The sequence below is a fragment of the Mobula hypostoma genome, chromosome 15, assembly GCF_963921235.1.
Source record: "Mobula hypostoma chromosome 15, sMobHyp1.1, whole genome shotgun sequence".
NCBI classification, from domain to species: Eukaryota; Metazoa; Chordata; class Chondrichthyes; order Myliobatiformes; family Myliobatidae; genus Mobula; species Mobula hypostoma.
Genome location: NC_086111.1, coordinates 72,047,930 through 72,075,722, shown reverse-complemented (window position 1 = coordinate 72,075,722; position 27,793 = coordinate 72,047,930). Strand labels below are relative to the sequence as shown.

Genomic DNA, 27,793 nt, shown 5'->3' with positions numbered 1-27,793 from the left:
AGCATTTGGAAAGTTGGGGTAAATTAGACATCGTGGAAAATGTGAGCCTTAGAGTAAAAGGCTCCATGGCAAGTAATGCTGGTAATCAATAATGATATTGGGTAGTGGAGGATTACAGTGAAAAGATAATTGAACTGGAGGAAAGTTGAGTTTTGTGGGGTTCAATGCTAGGAACACTGCTTTTCTTGACATTTGAAGTTGGATATGATGCTAGCAATTTCAGAATTCTGTACATGATACAAAATCTGATAGTATAGTGATACATGAGGACTTCAAAGAGATCTGTTTTAGTAGAATGGGCAGGATGGGTAACAAGTGAAGAGTGAAGTTTCACTTTGGTAGAAAGAATGAGAAGAGACAATATAAACTTGAGGGTACAGTTCTCAAAGGCCCACAGGATAATTGAAATAGGGGATATTTGCACACAAATCTTTGGAAAAATAAGTATTGAAAATTTGGTTATAAAAGCTTACAGGGTCTTGAGTACTCTCTGCCTCCTCTAGAGTAAAAATACCATGGTATAATCTATAAAGTGAGTTTGATGATGAAAGGAGAATTGTCCTCACTTGTGTCTCACATTTGAGGAAATAGATTCTGGAGTGGATGCAGAATAAGTTTAACAAATTATTCAGTGGAGAAGCAAGCTGGCTTTGTAGTTACACAGAAGAAAGTCAGATTCTTACCCTTGGAAAAGTGGGGAGGGTGGGATGAGACTCCAAGAAGGTCTGATGGTAGTATTTAGAATCGTGATTGGAGAACTTGATTTATTGGTGCAGGCTGTTAAAAACTCTATTTAAAGTTTTCTGTTAGAGATGAAGCACACAGTAGATCCTATTTGTATATAGAAAATGTATTGAGCGTCTTTCTTTTCCCATAGGCTTGTGGGATCATAGTGGAGCTGATCAGAAGTAAGAAGATGGCTGGAAGGGCTGTCTTATTGGCTGGACCTCCAGGAACCGGCAAGGTACAGTGGGCGTTCGTTGATCAGAATTTTTCTTAGACACTGAGGTATCTGGCACCTTTCTACTGCATGGGCTGCAATGGTTATGTTAGGAAAAAAATAGTTCATCACTGTGAACGTGGGTCAAAAATGCGTGTTGAGATCCCAGAGTGGTTGGCATGGAATTTAATTTTGGTATTGTCACATATACCAAGATATAGATTTTTTTTTAAATTGTTCTGCATCAATCACATTACATTGAAGTAGAACAAGGTAAAATAATAACAATGAAGAATAAAGTAAAGGTATCCCAAAAAATTGCGGTGTAGGTAAACAATAAATTCAAGATCATAATGAGATAGATTATGAGGCCAAGAGTCCATCTCACTGTGCATGAGATTGTTATATTTTAGTATTCTGGGCAATAACATCCCATCTAGTTTGCTAGTGCCTTTGTGGTGAGATGTGAGGGCCAAATATCTACATTGCCTGACCTGGCTTGTACATGATCGCTGGTAGAATTTTAAATGCCGTGTGAAATTACTTAGCAGGGCATATAGCTGCAATATTAAAAATGGAAATAGGATAACAACAAGGTTGACCTCCTGACATTCACACTGGCACCACATTTACTCACAGACAGATCAAGCTCAGAGTATCCTTGCTAACACCTGGGTACAGGTGTTTAAATTGGGTGAGCTGTCCAGTAGTCTTGTAAAGCATGGCTTTGATCACAAAATCGTACTTCACAGGTGATATTATTACAATCCCTGGGTACTATCTGTCCCTTCGCAGGAAGCGACCACCACAGAGCTGTACAGGAGGGAGTAGCACTAGGAATTCTTAACCTGCTCTGCTACTTACTTACTACTCATTCTGCTGCTGGCATTTAGGGCAGCAATGAAAGTCCTCCATCTCTGGCCGTATTCCTTCATCTTATCAGTCGCTTTCTTTCAGTTTACACTACTGTTATCCATGTGAATCCTGGGTGGAGACTTAGGAATGCCATCGCATTCAGATGTAAAAGTATTCTTCTTTGCTGTTTCCATTACAATTTTGTTTTACCAGTGAGGGTTGTTAGCCCTGAGCTGGGCCCCCGTACCTGGAGGACTGGTGGTTCATTCTTAGTCTGGCTTCTGCCCTTTGACCTGTTTGGTGTGGGTGACCCTAACAAGAGTCAAAGCATAAAGCTCTGACTCCAGCCAACAGCTCTCTGGGTCAATGAGGCACACAAGCCTCCAAACCACAACAAGGTTGTGGTCCTCTTGGAGGCTGCCCTCCTTCCTGATCTAATTAAAGATCTCGTGAATTCTCATGGCATTAAATCAGATGTGGTCAAGGATACCTCCTCCTGAATACCATCTGCTCTCCTTCAACTGATGAATTACTGTTGTTATCCATGCTGAACAATGTTTGAAAGAAGCTCTGGATAGAGCAGGCCATAGAACGTATCCTGTGTCAGTGATTCAGTAACCTGTACCTCCTCCCTGATGATAGTAATGACGTGCATGTCCTGGATTGTGTGGGGGGGGGGGGCATGCAGGCGAATTCTGCCTCTTAAAGATGTCCTTGAGAGTGCCCATGATAGAGCTGGCTGAGTTTCCAGTTCTCTGCAGCCTGTGACATTTCTCTGCTTTTGAGCCTCCATACCAGGCTGTGATGCAAACAGTTGGAATGCTCGGTACTGTATATCTATACACATTTATATGAGTCTTTGACATACAAATTTCCTCATTTTCCTAATGAAGTGTCGTCACTGGCGTGCCTTCTTCATGATTGTATCACCATGTTAGGCCCAAACAGATTATCAGAGATTTTGACACTCAAGAACTTGAAGCTACTCTCCCTTTCAAAGAGGATTGGTGTGTGTTCTAGTTTTCTCTTCCTGGAGTCCACAATCAATTCCTTGCTCTTGCCGACATTGACTGTGAGACTTTTGTGATATTGCTCAACCAGCTAATCTTTCTCAGCCCTATACGTCACATCATTGGCATCTGAGGTTCTGCCACCAACAGTTATGTCATTGGCAAATGTATAGCTGATGTTCAAGCTGTGTCTTGCCTCTCAGTCATGAGTGTGGAGAGAATAGAACAGTGAGCTAAGCACACGTTCTTGAGGTGCGCCTCTGTTGATTGTCAGTGAGGAGAAGATTTTATTACTGATCCGCACTGACTTTGGTCTCCCAATAAGAAACTCATTTGCAGAGGGTGGTACAGAGGCCTAGGTTTAGAAGATTGGTGATTGATACCAAGGGAATGATGATATTGAGCACCTAGCTGTAATCAATAAACAGTAGCCTGATGTATGCTTTGCTGCTACAAGTGCTCCAGAGCCAAGTAGAGAGCCAGTAAGATTGCATCTGCCGTTTACCTATTGTGCAGTAGGTGAATTGCAGCAGGTCCAGTTCTTTGCTTGGGCAGGAGTTAATTCCAGCCAAGACCAACCTCTCAAAGCATTTCATCATGATAGATGTGAGTGCTACTGGTTGATATTCATTCAGGGAGCTCGCCCTGTTCTTGGGCGTCAGTATGATTGCCGTCCTTTTCAAGCAAGTGGGTAGCTCAGAACACAGCAGTGAAAGGTTGAAAATGTACTGGAAATCTGAGATCACTGTATGCTGTGGGGAATTGCATAGGTGCTGTATTCTCCCTTTCAAAGCAAGCATAAAAAGCATCCCTGCCATTTATGTTGTTAGGTTTTGCCTAGAGGAAATAATAGCATGTGAAACCCTTGTCACAGCTGTCATGCATCCAATTCTATCTCTAATTTCACATAAAATTGGATTTTTGCTCTCAGTGGCTTTCTGTAGGCTGTGATGCAGTCAGTCAACTTGCTCTCCACCACACATCTATAATTAAGTTTCTCGGAGTTTTAGATGTCATGCTGAATATTCACTAACAACCAAGGAAACAGAGGTGCTGCCGTGCTTTCATCATAGTTGTCCATGTGTGTAGAGACCAGGACAGGTCCTCTGAAATGTTAACACTGAGTAATTTAAAGTTGTTGGCTCTCTCCGCCTCTGATTTCCCGATGAGGACGAGCTCATGGACCTCCAGTGACCTCCTCCGTAAGTCAATCAGCTCCTCAGTCTTGTTGACATTGAGTAAGAGATTGTTGTTGTGGCACCACTCAGCAAGATTTTCAGAATCCCTCCTATATGCTAATTTGTTACCACCTTTGATTTGGCCTATGACCGTGTTACATAGAAACATAGAAAATAGGTGCAGGAGTAGGCCATTCGGCCCTTCGAGCCTGCACCGCCATTTATTATCATGGCTGATCATCCAACTCAGAACCCCGCCCCAGCCTTCCCTCCATACCCCCTGACCCCCGTAGCCACAAGGGCCATATCTAACTCCCTCTTAAATATAGCCAATGAACTGGCCTCAACTGCTTCCTGTGGCAGAGAATTCCACAGATTCACCACTCTCTGTGTGAAGAAGTTTTTCCTAATCTCGGTCCTAAAAGGCTTCCCCTCCATCCTCAAACTGTGGCCCCTCGTTCTGGACTTCCCCAACATCGGGAACAATCTTCCTGCATCTAGCCTGTCCAATCCCTTTAGGATCTTCTACATTTCAATCAGATCCCCCCTCAATCTTCTAAATTCCAACCAGTACAAGCCCAGTTCATCCAGCCTTTCTTCATATGAAAGTCCTGCTATCCCAGGAATCAATCTGGTGAACCTTCTTTGTACTCCCTCTATGGCAAGGATGTCTTTCCTCAGATTAGCGGACCAAAACTGCACACAATACTCCAGGTGTGGTCTCACCAAGGCCTTGTACAACTGCAGTAGTAACTCCCTGCTCCTGTACTCGAATCCTCTCGCTATAAATGCCAGCATACCATTCGCCTTTTTCACCGCCTGCTGTACCTGCATGCCCACTTTCAATGACTGGTGTATAATGACACCCAGGTCTCGTTGCACCTCCCATTTTCCTAATCGGCCACCATTCAGATAATAATCTGTTTTCCTATTTTTGCCACCAAAGTGGATAACTTCACATTTATCCACATTAAATTGCATCTGCCATGAATTTGCCCATTCGCCCAACCTATCCAAGTCACCCTGCATCCTCTTAGCATCCTCCTCACTGCTAACACTGCCACCCAGTTTCGTGTCATCTGCAAACTTGGAGATGCTGCATTTAATTCCCTCATCCAAGTCATTAATATATATTGTAAACAACTGGGGTCCCAGCACTGAGCCTTGTGGTCCCCCACTAGTCACCGCCTGCCATTCTGAAAAGGTCCCGTTTATTCCCACTCTTTGCTTCCCGTCTGCTAACCAATTCTCCACCCACACCAATACCTTACCCCCAATACCGTGTGCTTTAAGTTTGCACACTAATCTCCTGTGTGGGACCTTGTCAAAAGCCTTTTGAAAATCCAAATATACCACATCCACTGGTTCTCTCCTATCCACTCTACTAGTTACATCCTCAAAAAATTCTATAAGATTCGTCAGACATGATTTTTCTTTCACAAATCCATGCTGACTTTGTCCGATCATTTCACCGCTTTCCAAATGTGCTGTTATCACATCCTTGATAACTGACTCCAGCAGTTTCCCCACCACCGACGTTAGGCTAACCGGTCTATAATTCCCCGGTTTCTCTCTCCCTCCTTTTTTAAAAAGTGGAGTTACATTAGCCACCCTCCAATCCTCAGGAACTAGTCCAGAATCTAACGAGTTTTGAAAAATTACTACTAATGCATCCACTATTTCTTGGGCTACTTCCTTAAGCACTCTAGGATGCAGACCATCTGGCCCTGGGGATTTATCTGCCTTCAATCCCTTCAATTTACCTAACACCACTTCCCTACTAACATGTATTTCGCTCAGTTCCTCCATCTCACTGGACCCTCTGTCCCTTACTATTTCTGGAAGATTATTTATGTCCTCCTTAGTGAAGACAGAACCAAAGTAATTATTCAATTGATCTTCCATGTCCTTGCTCCCCATAATCAATTCACCTGTTTCTGTCTGCAGGGGACCTCCATTTGTCTTTACCAGTCTTTTCCTTTTTACATATCTATAAAAGCTTTTACAGTCCGTTTTTATGTTCCCTGCCAGTTTTCTCTCATAATCTTTTTTCTCCTTCCTAATTAAGCCCTTTGTCCTCCTCTGCTGAACTCTGAATTTCTCCCAGTACTCAGATGAGCCACTTTCTCTGGCTAATTTGTATGCTTCTTCTTTGGAATTGATACTATCCCTAATTTCTCTTGTCAGCCACGGGTGCACTACCTTCCTTGATTTATTCTTTTGCCAAACTGGGATGAACAATTGTTGTAGTTCATCCATGCAACCTTTAAATGCTTGCCATTGCATATCCACCGTCAATCCTTTAAGTGTCATTTGCCAGTCTATCTTAGCTAATTCACGTCTCATACCTTCAAAGTTACCCCTCTTTAAGTTCAGAACCTTTGTTTCTGAATTAACTATGTCACTCTCCATCTTAATGAAGAATTCTACCATATTATGGTCACTCTTACCCAAGGGGCCTCTCACGACAAGATTGCTAATTAACCCTTCCTCATTGCTCAAAACCCAGTCCAGAATAGCCTGCTCTCTAGTTGGTTCCTCGACATGTTGGTTCAAAAAACCATCCCGCGTACATTCCAAGAAATCCTCTTCCTCAGCACCTTTACCAATTTGGTTCACCCAATCTACATGTAGATTGAAGTCACCCATTATAACTGCTGTTCCTTTATTGCACACATTTCTAATTTCCTGTTTAATACCATCTCCGACCTCACTACTACTGTTAGGTGGCCTGTACTCAACTCCCACCAGCGTCTTCTGCCCCTTAGTGTTACGCAGCTCTACCCATATCGATTCCACATCTTCCCGGCTTATGTCCTTCCTTTCTATTGCGTTAATCTCTTCTTTAACCAGCAACGCCACCCCACCTCCCCTTCCTTCATGTCTATCCCTCCCGAATATTGAATATCCCTGAACGTTGAGCTCCCATACCTGGTCACCCTGGAGCCATGTCTCTGTGATCCCAACTATAACATAATCATTAATAACAATCTGCACTTTCAATTCATCCACCTTATTACGAATGCTCCTTGCATTGACACACAAAGCCTTCAGGCGCTCTTTTACAACTTTCTTAGCCCTTATACAATTATGTTGAAAAGTGGCCCTTTTTAATGCTTGCCCTGGATTTGTCGGCCTGCCACTTTTACTTTTCTCCTTTGTACTTTTTGCTTCTACCCTCACTTTCCACCCCTCTGTCTCTCTGCACTGGTTCCCATCCCCCTGTTATGAACTAACCTCCTCACGCCTAGCCTCTTTAATTTGATTCCCACCCCCCAACCATTCTAGTTTAAAGTCACCTCAGTAGCCCCCGCTAATCTCCCTGCCAGGATATTGGTCCCCCTGGGATTCAAGTGTAACCCGTCCTTTTTGTACAGGTCACGCCTGCGCCAAAAGAGGTCCCAATGATCCAAAAACTTGAATCCCTGCCCCCTGCTCCAATCCCTCAGCCACGCATTTATCCTCCACCTCATCGCATTCCTACTCTCACTGTCGTGTGGCACAGGCAGTAATCCCGAGATTACTACCTTTGCGGTAGTAATTTGTTGTTATCAGCAAATTTAAATATGACATTGGAGCTGTGTTTAGCCACACAGTCATAAGTATAAAGTAAGTAGAGCAGGGGGCTAAGCACACAGCCTTGTGGTGCACCTGTGCTAATGGAGGTTGTGGACGCAATGTTGACAATCTGAACTGACTGGGGTACCTTGGTTTTAGTACTTTCAGAATCAGGTTTAATATCACTGGCAGATGTCATGAAACTTGTTAACTTAGCTGCAGCAGTACAGTGCAATACATGATAAAATAGGGAAAATAAGTAAATCCTCTTCCCCCCCCCGCCCCAATTCAACATGTGGATGAACAGCGCAGGCTTCCACTGTCTACATTCCTTCCTTGCCCTGCACCTGCCATCCACACCTCCACATACTGACTGTTATCGTGCCAATCTTCACCTCCCCCAGCCCCCAGCTTCCACCAACTCCCCAGTCGTCATGGACTCTCCTTCACTATGGAGCCAGGTGAGAAGGGCTCTGGGGAAACTCAGACACGGCAAAGCATTAGGACAGGATGGTGTGAACCCCAAGCTACTGAAGGAGTGTGTTGAGCAGCTGGGTGGAATTTTTCAGTGCTTTTTCAGCCTGAGTCTCAGCCTGGAAAGGTTCCTGACTGTGTAGAAAACATCACGTGTGGCCCCGGTATCCAAGAAGGGCAAACTGAAAGTCTTGTATGACTACCGTCCTGTGGCCCTAACTCGCATATCATGAAGATCCTAGAGAGGCTGGTCCTGGCTCACCTCTGACCCCTGGTCAGATCAGCCCTTGATCCTCTGCAGTTTGCCTACCAGAGCATATTGGAGTCGATGATGCTGTCATCTACCTGCTGAACAGAGTCTACTCCCATTTAGATAAGCAGGGCAGCACTGTGAGGATCATGTTTCTTGATTTCTCAAGTGCCTTCAATAACATACAGCCCTCATTGCTGGGGAGGAAAGCTCCATTCAATGCAGATTGGCACTTCCATTGTGTCCTGGATAATGGACTACCTGACTGGCAGACCACAATATGTGTGGCTTCAGAGCTGTGTGTCAGACATGGCTATAAGCAGCACTGGGGCCCCACAGGGGACTGTATTGGCTCCCTTCCTGTTTATCCTGTATACCTTGGACTTTAGATACAACACTGAGTCATGTCATCTGCAGAAATTCTCTGACTTGGCAATAGTTGGGTGCATAAAGGGAGGATGAATACAGGGCCCTGTTGGAGGACTTTGTCAAATGGTGCAAGCTGAATCATTAGCAGCTCAACATCAGTAAGACAAAGAAAATGTTGATGGACTTTAGGAGGACTAAGCCTGCATTGCTCCCTGTTACTGTTGATGGTGAGGATGTGGTGAAGACCTACAAGTACCTGAGGGTGCACCTGGATGACAGACGTGAGTGAAGCACCAACACAGGCTGTGGAGAAGGGCCAAAGTCACCTCTACTTTGTGAGGAGACTGAGGACCTTTGGAGTATACAGGTCTCTCCTTCACACGTCTTACCAGTCTGTTGTTGCCAGTTCAATCTTCTATGCCGTGGTGTGCTGGGGCAGTGGTATCAACACATTTGATGCCAACAGGCTCAATAAACTGATTAGAAAGGCTGGCTCATTTATAGAAGTCAAACTGGACACACTGGAGGCTGTGGTAGAACAAAGGCCCCTATGGAAATTCCTGGCAATTCTGGACAGTGTTTCTCACCCTCTGCACGCCTCCCTGGCTGAACAGAGGAGCACTTTTAGTAGTAGACTGAGACAATTGCATTCCTCCAAAGAGTGCTATATGATGTCATTCTTGCCCTCGGCTATTAGGCTCTATAATGAGTCAACCTATATCTGGGAAAGTGATGACCCCTTCCTATTAGACTTTGTGGTAATATAGTTTTTATTCTTTCTACTTCTAATATTTTTAGCTGTGCTCTTGTGATGCTACTGTGACACTAATTTCCTTTGGAATCAATAAAGTATATATCTCAATTACAGTATGTGTGTGTATGTATGTATATGTGTGTGTGTATATATATATATATGTATGTGTGTGTGTGTATGTATATATATTAATATATATTATAAATAAAATGAGGTAGTGTTCATGGGTTCAAAGTCCATTTACGAATCAGATGGCAGGGAAGAAACTGTTCCTGAGTCACTGCGTATGTGCCTCAAAGCTTCTGTACCTCCTTCCTGATGGTAACAATGAGAAGAGGGCATGTCCTGGGTAGTGGGGGTCCTTAATGTTGGACGCTGTCTTTCTAAGAAGATGTCTTCTGATAGGTGTCTTGGATACTACAGAGGCTAGTACCCAAGATGGAGCTGACTTCACAACTTTCTGTCACTTTTCAATCCTGTGCATTAGCCCCCCACCCCAATACCAGACAGTGATGCAGCTTGCCAAAATGCTGTCCATGGTACGTCGATGGAAAGGTTGGAGTGTTTCAGGTGAGCCCTGTCTTGCCACCTTTATAGCTGCATCTAGAGACTAGGTTAGATCCTCAGAGATCTTGACACCCAGGAATTTGAGATTTCTCACTCTCTGCTTCTGATCCCGCTATAAGGATTGATTTGTGTTCAATCATCCTATCCTCTCTGAAGTCCACAATCAGCTCTTTGGTCTTATTGACGTTGAGTGCAAGGTTGTTGCTGTGACACCACTCAACCAGCTGGTATAGCTCGCTCCTGTGCGCTCTTGCGTCTCTGTCTGAGATTCTGCCAACAATGGTTATATCATCAGCAAATTTATAGATGGCATTTGAGCTATACCTAGCCACATTCATGGGTATCGAGAGAGTAGAGCAGTGGGCTAAACACATATCCCTGAGGTGCACCAGTGTTAATAGTCAGTGAGCAGGAGATGATATTACCAATCTGCACAGGCTGTTGTCTTCCTGTTAGGAAGTCAAGGATCCAATTGCAGAGGAAGGTACAGAGGCCCAAGTTCCATAGATTATCGATCAGGACTGTAGGAATGATGGTGGTCAACACTGAATTATAGTCAACAAACAACCTCTTGACGTGGGTATTTGTATTGTCTGGGTATTCTAAGGCTGTGTGAAGAGCCATTGAGATTGCATCTGCCATAGACCTACTGTGGACTTGTGCAAATTGCAGTGGGTCCGGGTCCTTGCTGAGGCAGGAGTTGATTCTGACCATGACTTCTCAAAGTGTTTCATTACCATAGCTGTGAGTGCTACTGGATGATAGTCATTAAAGCAGATCACACTATTCTTCTTGGGCACTGGTATAATGTTGCACTTTTGAAGCTGGTGGAAACTTCTGACCGTAGCAATGAGAGGTTGAAAATGTCCTTGAATACATTTGCCAGTTCATTAGCACAAGTTTTCAGAGCCTCACCAGGTACTGCATCGGGGCCAGCCACTTTGCAAGGGTTCTCCCTCCTGAAAGACAGCCTGACATCGGCCTCTCAGACAAATCACAGGGTCACCAGATGCAGCAGGGATCTTTACAGTTGTAGTTGTACTCTCCCTTTCAAAGTGGGCATAAAAGGCATTGAGCACATCTGGTAGTGAAGCATTGCTGCTGTTCATACTATTGGGTTTCACTTTGTAGGAAGTAATGTCCTGCAGACCCTGCAAGAGTTGACATGCATCCGATGTTGCCTCCAACTTCACTCGGGTTTGTTTCTTCGCTCTTAAAATTGCCCTCTGCAAATCATACCTGGTTTTCTTGAACAGTCATGGGTCACCAGGCTTAAATGCCTCAGATCTAGCCCTCAGCAGACAACGAAACTCCTGGTTTATCCACGGCTTTTGGGTTGGGAATGTACAGTAAGTTTTTATAGACACATGCTCATCCACACAGGTTTTAATGAATTTGGTAACTCATCCAGATTCAAAGATGAATCCCTGAATACAGTCCAGTCCACCGAGTCAAAGCAGTCCTGTAAGCGCTGCTGTCCTTCCCTTGTCCATACATTGATCCACACTACTGGTGCTGCAGTCTTCAGTCTCTGCCTATACTCGGAGTAGGAGTACAGCTAGGCGCTCTTAGACTTTACAATGTAAGGGCATGGAATAGCACGGTAAGCACACTTGATCTTGTTACAACAGTGATCAGGGTCGACCATGGATGTTGTGTCCTAGCTGTCTAGATACACAGGTCAGGGCAGCACAATATGGAGAGCAAGTTGTCACCCATGTGGCGAGCTCCCCCCTCCATGAATCTGATGAATCCAAAGGAACAGCAGAGACTGATACAGTTTGGCACCAGCAGCATCGCTGGAATTGCCAGTCAGCGTTGAACTCAACATAGGGCTGTGTTGGGGACTCCAGCTCGGGATGTTTTCTTTGGGGTTTAGTCCCAAAGCCTTACCTGTGAGTGGGTATAGCCGCAAGGCAGCGAAGATTTGAGATCAGAATTGCTTCTAGCTGCCAACCATGGCTGTTGAGCCCCATCTACCCGAAGTGACTAATTTTAATGTGCCAGTAACTTGTCTTTGCTCCTTCTCCTGTCAGTAGAAAAGATTCCGCTGGACTTTGGTAACAAAGCCATGAAGGCCAGGAGCTGGACTTGGTTGTCTGAGGCTACTTGAGATGTACGCTGTTAGGAGCATTTAATAGGTAGTGGGGGAGCTTATCCCCACTACTACCCCTGGCTAGAGCAACCTTTAATTTACCACATTTGATATCACAGAATGGCCCACAATATTGGATATAGAATTCTGGTTGACATAACGTATATTTGCCAAATATTTGGAAATGTATTTTTCCAAGTATTTGGCTGATCAACACCTTGTCTAGGACAATTAAGAATAATAAATTGTTGGTCTTTACAGTGGCACGGTTATCACATCTATTAGATTAGTAACAGATTAGAATGAATAAATACCAGTGATGGCACTTTGCGTATTAAAATGGGAAGTTATTTAATTTGGTGTTATCTCATCCTATAAAGTTTCAACATAGACCATAAGACAGAGGAGCAAAATTGGGTGTGAATAAACCACGTATTTTATGAGCTAGCCATGTTTTAAACTTAACCGTTGGAACTTGGTGCTGGTGTTCTAGTAATAAGACCATAAAACAAGGGGGCAGAATTAGACCATTTAGCTCATCAAGTCTTCTACACCATTTCATCATGACCAATTTAGTTTCCCCCTCAGTTTCACAACCCCATTCACCTGCCTTCTCCACATAACCTTTAATGGCCTTGCTTGACCCAAAGGTTTATTGCTGTGTCTCATTTAAAAGATTTTTATTTGCAATTGTGATACTTTGTTTTTAATCTAGTTACGAATGCCATTTTTTTTACCCTATAGTTGCATCCCTTCCAACTTTAACCAACTTGTCCTGCTGGCAATTTGAAAGATTAATTTGATCAAGTTATTCTAGACCTTTTCCATTTAATGCTGAATGTGTGTGATCACTGACTATTTGTTTACTTTTTGCAGACCGCTTTGGCTCTGGCCATTGCACAGGAGCTGGGAAACAAAGTACCATTCTGTCCTATGGTGGGAAGTGAAGTCTATTCAACTGAAATCAAGAAGACAGAAGTACTTATGGAGAATTTCAGGCGAGCAATTGGTGAGTAGTCGGTTTTAAAAGTGTGAGTGGTAGGTTTTAAATCTATCTGCCGACTTCGTGTTTTTACATATAACCACCAGAAGGTTTTTTTGTGTAGCACTAAAGTTTGTCTTTAATTGTGTAGAAATGTAGTTAATTTAAGGTAGACCTCTTCCCTAAACACATTGAACTAATGAAATTATCATACTTTGTTATAAGATGGGTTATTACTTAGTGATTAAAATGTGCCATTTTATAATGCAATTTCTGTAGCTAGTAGCAAGGTCAAGTTCATTGTCATTGCATGTGTGCACAGGTGCAAAGAAAATCTTGCAGCAGCATCAGAGGCAAATAGCATCATATAAATAACATTCACAAGGAAAATAAATTAAAGAAAAGTGAAGGTGTTAATAAACTAAACCAAGTGAAGGTGTTTTGAGTTAGCCATGTTTAAACTTAACTGTTGGATCTAGGTCCTGGTGTTCTAGTATTAAGACCATAAGGCATTCACAAGGAAAATAAATTAAGCTTAGCTTAACTTAAAAAGAAAAAAAAGTGTAGGATTCAGATTTGTCAGGTAAGATTTTCCCTTGAGGAAACCATGCTGTCTACAGTCTACTTTATTATGTGCCTCCAAATACACTGAGACCTCATCTTTAGTAATCAACTTGAACATCTTCCCAACCTCTAACTGTCCTAAACTTTCCTTTCTTATGTCTCTCTCCCTTGTTGAATAGTGGAGGGACATTTGCAATTTTCTAGTCTTGCGGAATCATTCCAGAATCTAGTGATTCTTGAAAGATTGTTACTAATGCCACCTCTATCAGAACTCTGGGATGTACACTATCTGGTCCAGGTGACTTGTCTACTTCAGATTTTAGTTTCCCAAGGACTTTCTCACTAGCTATGGTAAATTCACACACTTCACTCCCCTGACACATGGAACTTTCACCATACTGCTAGTGTCTTCCATAGTGAAGAATGATGCAAAATAGTTCTTCAGACATCTGCCATTTCAGTATCTTCCCCCCCCACCCCATTACTACCTCTCCATCATTTTCCAGCAGTCCGATATCCATTCTTGCCTCCCTTTTACACTTTATGTATCTGAAGAAACTTTTGGTATCCTCTTTAATATTATTGGCTAGCTTACTTTCATATTCCAACTTTACCTTAATGACTTTTTTTTGCCTTCTGTCGGTTTAGATTATGAGAACACTCAGTCCTCTTTTATTGTCATTTAGAAATGCATAGATGCATTACGAAATGATACAATGTTTCTCCGGAGTGATATCACAGAAAACAGGACAAACCAAAGACTAACACTGACAGAACCACATAATTATAACATAGTTACAGCAGTGCAAAGCAATACCATAATTTGATGAAGAACAAACCATGGGCACGGTAAAAAAAAAAGTCTCAAAAGTTCCCGAGTCCGCGATAGCAGGTGACAAAAGGGAGAAACTCCCTGCCATAAACCTCCAGGCACCGTCAACTTGCCGATGCCTTGGAAGCAGCTGACCGCAGCCAACCACAGCCGACAGTGAGTCCATCCGTCCGAAAACTTCAAGCCTCCGACCAGCCCTTCGATACAGCCTGCCGAGCGCCTTCGACCTCGCCCCGGCCGCTGAAACACGCAAAGCCGAGGATTTCGGGGCCTTCTGCTCTGGAGATTACTGTTACCACACAGTAGCAGCATTAGCGAAGCGGGCATTTCAGAAGTTTTTTAAAGCTTCCCAATTCTCTAACTTCCCTCTAATTTTTCCTCTACTATGTGCGCTGTCTTCAGCTTTTACGGTGGCCTTGACTTGTTAGCCACAGTTGTCATCTTTCCTTCAGAATACTTCTTCCTCTTTGGGATGTATATATCCTGTGCCTTCCAAATTGCTTCCAGAAATTCCAGCTATTGCTGCTCTGCCGTCTTCCTTGCTAGTGTTCTTTTCCAATTGGTTCTGGGTAATCCTCTCTCATGCCTCTGTAATTTCCTTTACTCTACTGTAATACTGATACATCTGACCTTGGTTTCTCCTCATATTTCAGGGTGAATTCATCATATTATGACCACTTGCCCCTGGGGGTTCTTTTACCTTAAGGTCTCTAATGAATTCTGCTTCATTGCACAACACCCAGTCCAGAATAGCTGATCGTCCAGTGGGTTCATCAACGAGCTGCTCTAAAAAGCCATCTCATAGACACTCCAGAAATTTCCTTTCCTGTAATTCAACACCAACCTGATTTTTTTTTTCCAAACTACCTACATATCGAAGTCCCCCATCACTATTGTAACATTGCCCTTTTAGCATGCATTTTCTATCTCCCGTTGTAATTTGTAGGCCACATCCTAACTACTGTTTGGGTATATAACTCCCATCAAGGTCTCTTTACCCTTGCAGTTCCTTGGCTCTATCCATAATGATTCATCACCCTCCGACCCTATGTCACCTCTTTCTAGTGATTTGATTTCATTTTGTACCCACAGAGCAATGCTGCCCCTTCTGCCTTCCTGCCTGTCCTTTCAATACAATGTGAATCCTTGGACATTAAGGTCCCAGCTATAATCTTTCAGCCATGATTCAGTGATACCTGCCAATCTGCACCTGTGCTGCAAGTTCATCTACCTTAATCAGAGTCAGGTTTATTATCACCGGCATGCGACATGACATTTGTGAACTTAGTAGCAGCAGTTCAATGCAATACATAATCTAGCAGACAGAGGAGAAAATAGTAATAAATAAAACATAATAATATACAAGTAAATCAATTACATATATTGAATAGATTCTTTAAAAATATGCAAAAACAGAAATCCTGTATATTTAAAAGTGAGGTAGTGTCTAAAGCTTCAATGTCCATTTAGGAATTGGATGGCAGAGGGGAAGAAGCTGTTCCTGAAATGCTGAGTGTGTGCCTTCTGGCTTCTGTATCTCCTCCCTGATGGTAACAGTGAGAAAAGAGCATGCCCTGGGAGCTTGAGGTCTTTAATAATGGACCCTGTCTTTCTGAGACACTGCTCCCTAAAGATGTCCTGGGTACTTTGTAGGCTAGTTCCCAAGATGGAACTGACTAGATTTACAACCTTCTGCAGCTTCTTTCAGTCCTGTGCAATAGCCCCTCCATACCAGACAGTGATGCAGCCTGTCAGAATGCTTTCCACGGTACAACTATAGAAATTTTTAAGTGTATCTGTTGACATGCCAAATCTCTTCAAACTCCTAATAAAGTATAGCCACTGTCTTGCCTTCTTTATGACTACATCTATATGTTGGGACCAGGTTAGATCCTCAGAGATATTGACACCCAAGAACTTGAAGCTGCTCACTCTCTCCACTTTTGATCCCTCTATGAGGATGAGTACATGTTCCTTCATCTTACCCTTCCTGAAGTCCACAATCTTTCATCTTACTGACATTGAGTGCCAGGTTGTTGCTGCCGCACCACTCCACTAGTTGGCTTATTTCACTCCTGTATGCCCTCTCGTCACCATCTGAGGTTCTACCAACAATGGTTGTATCGTCAGCAAATTTATAGATGGTATTTGAGCTAGGCCTAGCCACACAGTCATGTGTATACAGTGAGTAGAACAGTGTGCTAAGCACACACCCCTGAGGTGCACCAGTGTTAATCATCGGTGAAGAGGATATGTGGCCCAGGTTCTGCAACTTCTCAAACAGGATTGTGGGAATGATGGTATTAAATGCTGAGCTATAGTCGATGAACAGCATCATGACATAGACGTTTGTGTTGTCCAGGTGGTCTAGAGCTGTGTGGAGAGGCATGGAGATTGCGTCTGCCATTGACCTATTGTGATGATAGGCAAATTGCAATGGGTCCAGGTCCTTGCTGAGGCAGGAGTTCAGTCTAGTCATAACAAACCTATCAAAGCATTTCATCACTGTCGATGTGACTGCTATGGGCGATAGTTGTGAAGGCAGCCCACATTATTGTTCTTAGGCACTGGTATAATTGTTGCATTTTTTGAAGCAAGTGGGAACTTCTGTCCTCAGCAGTGAGAGGTTGAAAATGTCCTTGAATACTCCTGCTAGTTGGTTGGCACAGGTTTTCAGAGCCTTACCAGGTACTCCATCGGGACCTTCTGCCTTGCGAGGGTTCGCTCTCTTTAAAGACAGTCTAACATCGGCCTCTGAGACAGAGGTCACGGGGTCATCAGGTGGTCCTGCATATACTCCCGCATGCAAATACAACACCCTTTCAGTCCTGTATTTGCCCTTTTCTATTTTGTCCACCTCCTGTATCTCTCCACCCTGCCCATTCACAACATCCTTTGCTCCCACCAGATTTACAAACTCTTTCTCCATATAAAAAATGTGTGTGTGTGTGCCTAAGACTTTTGCACAGTACTATAGCTGGACAGATCATCGATTTAGATCTTTTAATTTATTTACATGGAATGACTGTATATGCATCTTTAGGTACAATGGGCATGCCATTTGGTGTCAGAAGCATGGCAACACTTGCGGGCTGTCCAGCACAATCGTCACTGATTTGATTTGATGCAAAAGACCCATTTCACTGACTCGGCAGGTCAAGCAGCTTATATGGAAATAAATAAACTGTTGATGTTTTAGACCAAAACTCTTCAGGATCCATTTCACTACGTTTTGATTCAAAGATTCATTTAATGTCAGAGAAATGTATACAATATACATCCTGAAATGCATTTTCTTCGCAAAACATCTATGAAAAGAGAGGAGTGACCCAAAGAATGAGTGACAGTTAAATGTTAGAACGTCGAAGTCATCCCCCCCGGGCAAAAATAAAGCGCACCCGCTACCAGCATTCAAGCATGAGCAAAGCAATAGCAAAGACACAGACTTGCAGTTACCCCAAAGACTACATTGGTCACCCGATAATTCCACATGCTGTAGGCTCTCTCTCTCTCTCTCTCCCCTAATATGGGAGAAAGAGGTGACCCCATTCCATTTTCCAGCAAGCGGGGAGACATAACAAACAACTCGCTGGATTACAATGTTAAAAGTCTGTTACTTTGTTTTTTTCAAGCTCTGTGCCTGGAGATCGCAAGGATCCCGGGTCCCCAGGCACAGTTGATGTTCCGACTCACCCAACGACACACAGGTCTCCTGGGGTGACACCGACCTTTGATCCGCCCATCTCCAGTTATCGAGATCTTAGGCTGAGATTTTGGCATGCCGAAAAGCGGCCAATTGTGGAACCCCATGAGCGGGTCCCATTCCCGCAAAGAACCATAGTCAGCATGTAACTCCAGGTTAGGGTCTTCAAAAGAACCCTGAAAGGGGAAAAAATAGAGATATTAAAGATGGAAATAAGACTGTTTTTGAAGATGCAAGTAAAGGAGTTGCTGTTGGGTGCCATCCTTTGACAAATAAAATTAATCTTTAAATTCTTCTGAATCTGGGCACCATTGTCGGCTGTTCCAATCATCTGATACCTTCCAAGCATTTAATGGTTTCCACAATACAACTTTGTTGCTTTACAATTATCATTTGTTATAAATGCCAGACTTTATTTAGGTGTTGTTTTTGTTGGGGGGGGGCTCAGTTTGTCTGTCAAGTACTACTATTTGATTTTTTTTAAGAAATTTTGCAATCTTTGGAAATGTTGCTCACATCTTGCCTTGGTTCCGAATCAGCTTGGCAGTAAAAATTTCAGTTGCATGAGTACACAAACACCTCTACTTTTTGAGGAGGCTGAAGAGAGATGGACTTTGCACATCTGTACTCGCGTCATTCTACAGATACACAACATAGAGCATCTTGACAAGTTGCATCACGGCATGGTACAGAAATTGCACTGCAGAGGACAGGAAGGCGCTACACTGAATAGACAAAACTCTCCAACACATCACCAGCACCAGCCCATCCACCATCAAGAACATGGATGGAGAAAGATGCTGAAAAAGGGTCAGTAACATCATGAAGGATTCCACCACTATGCTCATGGATTGTTTTTCCCACTCCGTCAGGGAGGAAGCTATGTAGCATCCATGCCAGGACCACCAGACTCAAAAATCAGTTACTTTCCACAAATAGCAAGGCTCATCGACACCTCTACTCACTAACCCACCCTTCTACACCAACTACCATTACTTTATAATTTCCTGTAGTTACCTTGTATACAGACACTTCTGTACCTGGTGTCGCTTTATAGACATACAATCTATGTAGATAAGCTTTCTTACATGTGTATATTGATTTTTTAAATTTTTGTTTGATATATGTTAACAAATTTCACATATATGGAACACACATATTTCACATACTGGTGATAATAAATCTGATTCTGATTGTTTTATTTGTGTGTTGCATTGGATCCAGATTAACAATTATTTATGTTCTTCTTTACACTTTTGACTTTATACAATCTTGGATTTAATACTGTGTTGCTGTATCCATGAGGTAAGCATCTCCAACACGGTCTGAAGAGGTTGCTTCATAATCATCCCAACAAAATCTTGACCCATTGATTCTGAGAAAAATGAAGCTATTGGCCATACCTGCCTTTTATGTAGCTGTCAAATTAAAAACTCCAAGAGAAATAAAAGGAGAGAAGCTCACGATATTTCCTTGAAGTGATGACGTGCCCTGTCGTGGTTTTAGTAATTCAACCTTGCAGATGAAACTGTTGTCAGCATTGTTGTCAGTTTGAGAGATAAAGGCAGTGGAGTTAAATCACTTATACAGCCTGCCTCATTGATAAGCCAGCACATTCTCTGAATGTCAGAATGGGAGAACTTTGTGAACAAATAACTGACCTGTTGAAAGATCGGGATGTTTCAGCAGAGAATCTCTCCACTGCTTTCAACCTTCGATCCACCTGGTTCGGACTAAATCCAGCCATTGAGAGAATCTTCCTTTTTTTATCCAAAGATGTCAGAGATGAGCTTAATATTTATAAAATAGTTATGCAGTGTAGTTGCCATGAATTAGACTGCTTAAAGTTTCAACAATTAAATAAATGCTCTCTTTATTTTTTAAATGTCTCATGCTCTAAATTTTTTTCTTTTATACACATAACTCTCGTACATTGTAAACAGTCCATTCTCTGACTTATTTTTAATGACACCAGTGGGGCTGTCAATAAGATAGGACATCAAGGATGGTCCTGCAAAATAATAATGACCGTGCTTTCTTCAGCAAACACGTGCATTTTTCAAGGAAGATGTAAAGATTAAAGATCATGAAAGTTAGCTTCATTTGTCACATGTACATCGAAGCATAGTGAAATGCGTCTTTTGGGTCAACGACCAACACATTCAGAGGACCGTGCTGGGGGCAGGCTGCAAGTGTCACTATGCTTCCAGCGCCAACGTAGCATGCCCACAATTTATTAACCCTAACCCGAATGTCTTTTAGAATTTGGGAGGAACCCGGAGGAAACCCATGCAATCACAGGGAGCACGTGCACTTTACAGGCAACGACAGTAATTCAACCCAGGTTGCTGGCACTGTTGCTACTCTACAGTGCTGCCCTTGATACTGATTAAGAGTGGAATTGCTGTTGTTGACCATCTTCTCATCTGTCTCTGCTGTATCTCTTGTGTTAACACCATAGGTCAGGATTTGAACTCAAAGTATCCCATCCAGGACCACAAAGGTAGTAATCTCGGGATTATTGCCTGTGCATATCGCCAATGAGTATAGGAATAGAATGAGGTGGAGGATAAATGTGTGGCTGACAGAATGGAGCAGGGAGCAGGGATTCAGATTTCTGGATCATTGGGACCTCTTTTGGGGCAGGTGTGACCTGTACAAAAAGGACGGGTTGCACTTAAATCCTGGGGGGAACCAATATCCTGGCAGGGAGGTTTGCTAAGGCTATTGGGGAGAGTTTAAACTAGAATTGCTGGGGGGGTGGGAACCAAACTGAAGAGACTGGAGTTGGCTCACAAATAGAGAAAGCTTGGAAACCAACGGTTTGCGATGTGTCTATTTTAATGCAAGGAGTATTGTGAACAAAGCGGATGAGCTTAGAGCGTGGATCAGTACTTGGAGCTATGATGTTGTGGCCATTACAGAGACTTGGATGGCTCAGGGACAGCAATGGTTACTTCAAGTGCAGGGTTTTAGATGTTTCAGGAAGGGAAGCAAAAGAGGTGAGGGGTGTGGCACTGTTCATCAGAGATAGTGTCACGGCTGCAAAAAAGGTGGACGTCATGGAGGGAGTCTCTACGGAGTCTCTGTGGGTGGAGGTTAGGAACAGGAAGGGGTCAATAACTTTACTGGGTGTTTTTTATAGGCCGCCCAATAGTAACAGGGATATCGAGGAGCAGATAAGAGAAACAGATCCTGGAAAGGTATAATTATAACAGAGTTGTAGTGATGGGAGATTTTAATTTCCCAAATATCGATTGGCATCTCCCTCGAGCGAGGGGTTTAGATGGAGTGGAGTTTGTAAGGTGTGTTTAGGAAGGTTTCTTGACACAATATGTAGATAAGCCTACAAGAGGAGAGGCTGTACTTGATTTGGTATTGGGTAATGAACCTAGTCAGGTGTCAGATCTCTCAGTGGGAGAGCATTTTGGAGATAGTTACCATAATTCTATCTCCTTTACAATAACATTGGAGGGAGATAGGACCAGACAAGTTAGAAAAGTGTTTAATTGGAATAAGGGGAATTATGAGGCTATCAGACAGGAAATTGGACACTTAAATTGGAAACCGATGTCCTCAGGGAAAGGTATGGAAGAAATGTGGCAAATGTTCAGGGGATATTTGTGTGGAGTTCTGCATAGGTACGTTCCAATGAGACAGGGAAGTTATGGTAGGGTATAAGAACCGTGGTGTACAAAGGCTGTAATAAATCCACTCAAGAAAAGAAAAGCTTACAAAAGGTTCAGACAGCTAGGTAATGTTAGAGATCTAGAAGATTATAAGGCTAACAGGAAGGAGCTTAAAAAGGAAATTAGAAGAGCAGGGGCCATGAGAAGGCCTTGGCGGGCAGGATTAAGGAAAACCCCAAGGCTTTCTACAAGTATGTGAAGAGCAAGAAGATAAGATATGAAAGAATAGGACCTATCAAGTGTGACAGTGGGAAAGTGTGTATGGAACCGGAGGAAATAGCCGAGGTACTTAATGAATACTTTACTTCAGTATTCAATATGGAAAAGGATCTTGGTGATTGTCGGGATGACTTGCAGCAGACTGAAAAGCTTGAGCATGCAGATATTAAGAAAGAGGATGTGCTGGAGCTTTTGGAAAGCATCAAGTTGGATATGTCGCCGGGACTGGATGAGATGTACCCCAGACTACTATGGGAGGTGAGGGAGGAGATTGCTGAGCCTCTGGCGATGATCTTTGAATCATCAATAGAGACAGGAGAGGTTCCGGAGGATTGGAGGATGTTGTTCCTTTATTCAAGAAAGGGAGTAGAGATAGCCCAGGAAATTATAGACCAGTGAGTCTTACTTCAGTGGTTGGTAAGTTGATGGAGAAAATCCTGAGAGGCAAGATTTATGAACATTTGGAGAGGTATAATATGATTAGAAATAGTCAGCATGGCTTTGTCAAGGGCAGGTTGTGCCTTACGAGCTTGATTGAATATTTTGAGGATGTGACTAAACACATTGATGAAGGAAGAGCAGTAGATATAGTGTATATGAATTTCAGCAAGGCACTTGATAAGGTACCACATACAAGGTTTATTGAGAAAGTAAGGAGGCATGGGATCCAAGGGGACATTGCTTTGTAGATCCAGAACTGGCTTGCCCACAGAAGGCAAAGAGTGGTTGTAGATGGGTCATTTTCTGCATGGAGGTCAGTGACCAGTGGTGTGCCTCAGGGATCTGTTCTGGGACCCCTACTCTTCGTGATTTTTATAAATGACCTGGATGAGGAAGTGGAGGGATGGGTTAGTAAGTTTGCTGATGACACAAAGGTTGGAGGTGTTGTGGGTAGTGTGGAAGGCTGTCAGAGGTTACAGCAGGACATTGATAGGATGCAAAACTGGGCTGAGAAGTGGCAGATGGAGTTCAACCCAGATAAGTGTGAAGTGGTTCATTTTGGTAGGTCAAATATGATGGCAGAATATAGTATTAATGGTAAGACTCTTGGCAGTGTGGAGGATCAGAGGGATCTTGGGGTCCGAGTCCATAGGATACTCAAAGCAGCTGTGCAGGTTGACTCTGTGGTTAAGAAGGCATACGGTTTATTGGCCTTCATCAATCATGGAAATGAATTTAGGAGCCGAGAGGTAATGTTGCAGCTATATAGGACCCTGGTCAGACCCCACTTGGAGTACTGTGCTCAGTTCTGGTCGCCTCACTACAGGAAGGATATGGAAACCATAGAAAGGGTGCAGAGGAGATTTACAAGGATGTTGCCTGGATTGGGGAGCATGCCTTATGAAAACAGGTTGAGTGAACTGGGCCTTTTCTCCTTGGAGCGACGGAGGATGAATGGTGACCTGATAGAGGTGTATAAGATGATGAGAGGCAATGATCATGTGGATAATCAGAGGCTTTTTCCCAGGGCTGAAATGGTTGCCACAAGAGGACACAGGTTTAATGTGCTGGGGAGTAGGTACAGAGGAGATGTCAGGGGTAAGTTTTTTACGCAGAGAGTGGTGAGTGCGTGGAATGGGCTGCCGGCAATGGTGATGGAGGCGGATACTTTTGGATAGGTACATGAAGCTTAGAAAAAATAGAGGGCTATGGGTAAGCCTAGTAATTTCTAAGGTAGGGACATGTTTAGCACGACTCTGTGGGCTGAAGGGCCTGTATTGTGCTGTAGGTTTTATATGTTTTCTGTGTTTTTCTATCCATGTTGCTACACATCAATTTGGACAGATAAGCATGTATTCAGTGATAGTGTAGGGACTTCATCACTATTGTCCCTAATTACTGATTGCATTATTAATGCTCATCCCAGGAAAATATTGTTTCTTGAAGAATACACAAAATGCTGGAAGAACACAGCAGGTCAGACAGCATCTGTGGAAATGAATAAAGAGTCAATGTTCTATAAGGGGTTTCTTCTTTTATGTTACTGCTAAGGTGAATAAAATGGCTTCTCTGTGATGTTAACTGCTGAGACAGTGGTTCTCTCGCTAGCGGCTTGTTTGGGTTATATTACCGATAAGAGAATTGTATTAATTTGCTAACCAATTGGGATAGATGTTCTTTCTTATGTGTCTGTAAGCTACTGTTTTCGTGGGCTTTGAAGGCAGAAGGTGCGATGGGGACAGAGAGAGGAGACGCGATGCTGTAAGCTGGGCGACAGAACGGACCCCGAGCGGGAGTCTGAGGCCCTGGGATTTGGGGAGGAGAACCGAAGAGGAAGGATGTGCTGGATGTGCTTTGGTCGACCACCATGGTTGGTCCCAGGTGGCGGGTCCAGGGGGTCGGAAGCAATCGCATGGTGGAAAGAAGACCCCGTTCATTGAGCTTCAACGGTTGTGCACGATGTGGTTGAACTTTGATAAGACTGGCACCTTTTATTTTCCTTTTATATTTTATCTCTTAATTAGAGTTCCAGTAAGATCTATAAAGTGTATTCATTTAATCGCATATGGTGTATTGTCTCTTATTTGGCAGGGTGGGGTACATCACACAGCATCCACACAAACTTGATTACCCAGTTTGGCAGGGCTGAAGGCTGCTCCCCCTAGACGAAAGCGAGCTGAGTGAGCCGGAGGCTTACCAGGGGGCTACAGTTTTAAGCCAAGATCATTCACCTGGACTGGAAAGGAAGGGAGCAGAAGCCAGCATAAGAAGGGGGGAGGGGTAGGAGTATAAGCTTAAAGGTTTATTGATGAAGCCAGGTGTGTGGGGAAAGAGGGAAGAACCTGGGAGTGGATAGGTGGAAAAGGTAAAATGCCGGAGAAAAGGGAACCCAAGGGAGGTGATAGGCAGCTGAGGAGAGTAGGTAGGAGGCCAGAGTGAGGAATAGAAGAAGGGGAAGGGGAAAAATTAGATTAGATTAGATTCAACTTTATTGTCATTGTTCCAAGCACAAATACAAAGCCAATGAAATGCAGTAAGCATCTAACCAGAAATGCAAAGAATAGTGTTATTTACAAAATAACTGCAAATAAAAAGTAAGTGCTACAGCACACAAATATAAAAGTACTGAGACAGTACAATATGGGTGCAATACTGCTTAGCGCTGTGATGAGAGGTTCAGCAGGGTCACAGCCTCAGGGAAGAAGCTCTTCCTGTGCCTGCTGGTGCGGGAGCGGAGGCTCCTGTAACGCCTACCAATGGGAGGAGAGTAAAAAGTCCATAGTTAGGGTGAGATGCATCCTTGATAATGCTTTTCACCCTGCCCAGGCAGCGTTTATGGTAGATGTTCTCAATGGTGGGCAATTAGGTGCCGATAATCCGCTGGGCAGTTTTTACCACATGCTGGAGTGCTTTGCGGTCTGATACGGGACAATTACCATACCACACTGAATTGCAGTTGGTGAGTATGCTCTCAGTGGTACAGCGGTAAAAGTCCATCAGTATCCTGGGACAGAGGTGAGCTTTCTTGATGCTCTGCAGGAAGTAAAGGCGCTATTGTGCCTTTTTGATCAGGACGGAGGAGAAAATACCAGAAATAGCAAAACTTGGAGAAATCGATGTTAATGCCATTACGTTGGAGGCTACCAAAATGGAACTATTACTCCTCCAACTTGAGAGTGCTCTCCTCATGGCAGAAGAGGCAGCCATGGACTGACATTTGTTTATGTTGTTTCTTGGTTACTTCTGTTTGTTTTGAATGCATTTTGGAATACAATTGCAAAATAAATACCTATTTAGAAATGAATCTTGTATTCATTATTCTGCTCCTTCCATTGATAGCGGCTAAATTTCCTCAGGTTCTATGTCAGACTCCAACCATAACTAGTATGAATTTGGTAGATGGAGTTAGAGGAAAAGTCATAAGATTAGAATGTGCTGTGGCATGCATTGAGAACTTGTATCTGCACGAAAGCAATTTGAGACGTGAAGCACACATACTCAATGTGCTGAAGTACATGTGTCACCCGATACCTTGCCAGGCATCTTGGGAAAACTACAAGGACCTCAAAGAAGATTTTTTTTTGTTTTTGTCTCTTTATTTCAAAGTTGAGAACCGTTTTGGGTCACCCATCTTGCATGTCAGCCAAGTGTTTGAATTATTAGCTATGATGAAATATTTTTAGGAAATAAAACACTCAGAAATGAATAATGTAGTTGTCTTTTCTCGAAACACTATTGATTCACTTACTGGTAACTGAACACAGAGCCCCAAAGATCAAAATTGTGTTTGGTCTCACCAAACTCTGTATTTAAGCGGAGACTTTAATGATGAAATGTCTTGAGGTTTAGTTAATTTGCCAACCCATTTGCAGTTTAGCTTCTCCAAATAATCCTGTCAATCTTCATTTGGAATTGCATCTTTTTTGAGTAAAAGTTAAGTTGATTTAATAATAGCACATTAGAAACAGATGAGCTGTTTTTACGTTGGTGCCAATGAAATGCTTTCAGTGCCTGGTTTGAAGTGAAGAGCTCGTGCATCATAAGATATTCACAATACTGGAAACCATTTGGCCCATGTCTATACTGGTCAAAAATAAATGGCCCTACCAAGTCCAGTCGTCTGGCATTGGGTCTATATCTCTGTGGCTCATGGCTTGTCAAATATACAGTGGCATGCAAAAGATTGGGCACCCTGGTCAAAATTTCTGTTTCTGTGAATAGCTAGGCGAGTAAAAGATAACTGATTTCCAAAAGGCATAAAGTTAAAGATGACACTTTTCTTTAATATTTTAAGCAAGAAAACTTTTTTATTTCCATCTTTTACAGTTTCACAGTAACAAAAAAGGAAAAGGGCCCAAAGCAAAAGTTTGGGCACCCTGCATGGCAGTACTTAGTAACACCCCCTTTGGCAAGTATCACAGCTTGTAAACACTTTTTGTAGCCAGCTAAGAGTCTTTCAATTCTTGTTTGGGGGATTTTCACCCATTCTTCCTTGCAAAAGGCTTCTAGTTCTGTGAGATTCTTGGGCCATCTTGCATGCACTGCTCTTTTGAGGTCTATCCACAGATTTTCGATGATGTTTAGGTCAGGGGACTGTGAGGGCCATGGCAAAACCTTCAGCTTGCGCCTCTTGAGGTAGTCCATTATGGATTTTGAGGTGTGTTTAGGATCATTATCCTGTTGTAGAAGCCATCCTCTTTTCATCTTCAGCTTTTTTACAGACGGTGTGATGTTTGCTTCCAGAATTTGTTGGTATTTAATTTAATTCGTTCTTCCCTCTACCAGTAAATGTTCCCCGTGCCACTTTCTGCACCCTTTTTTCTCTAAACATACCTTTGCTCATTGCAGCCAAAACGTTCTATTTTAACTTCATCAGTCCACAGGACTTGTTTCCAAAATGCATCAGGCTTGTTTAGATGTTCCTTTGAACCTTTCGACCACCCCGTGGAACACATTGGTTTTCTCCGGGTTCTCTGGTTTCCGCCCATAATCCAAAAACGTACCAGTTACTAGGTTAATTGGTCATTGTAAATTGTCCCGTGGTTAGGTTAGTGTTAAATCAGGAGTTCTCTTGGGCTGCTGGGTGACGTCGCTCAAAGGGCCAGGAGGGCCTACTCCGAGCTGAGTCTCTAAATAAATAGATTGCTTCAGATCTATGTAGTCACAGACTGCAGAAAATAGTTAAAGCAGTTCCCCCCACCATTGACAGCGTCTACAGGAGGCACTACTTCAAGGACCCAGATTCTATCTTTGAGGTCCCCCACCGTCCAGGTTATGCCTTCTTCTCACTGCTCCAATTGGGCAGGAGGTACA

The 27,793-nt window shown here is 43.1% G+C and overlaps 1 protein-coding gene across 1 annotated transcript in view; it reads left to right on the top strand.

The window, feature by feature from the left end:
* ruvbl1 (RuvB-like AAA ATPase 1) overlaps positions 1-27,793 on the top strand; it is an 89,436-nt gene that overhangs the window by 779 nt on the left and 60,864 nt on the right. Inside the window, exons 2-3 of the mRNA XM_063068245.1 lie at positions 878-964; positions 12,927-13,059. Coding sequence (XP_062924315.1) covers positions 878-964; positions 12,927-13,059 — 220 coding nt within the window. The remainder of the gene's footprint in view (positions 1-877; positions 965-12,926; positions 13,060-27,793) is intronic.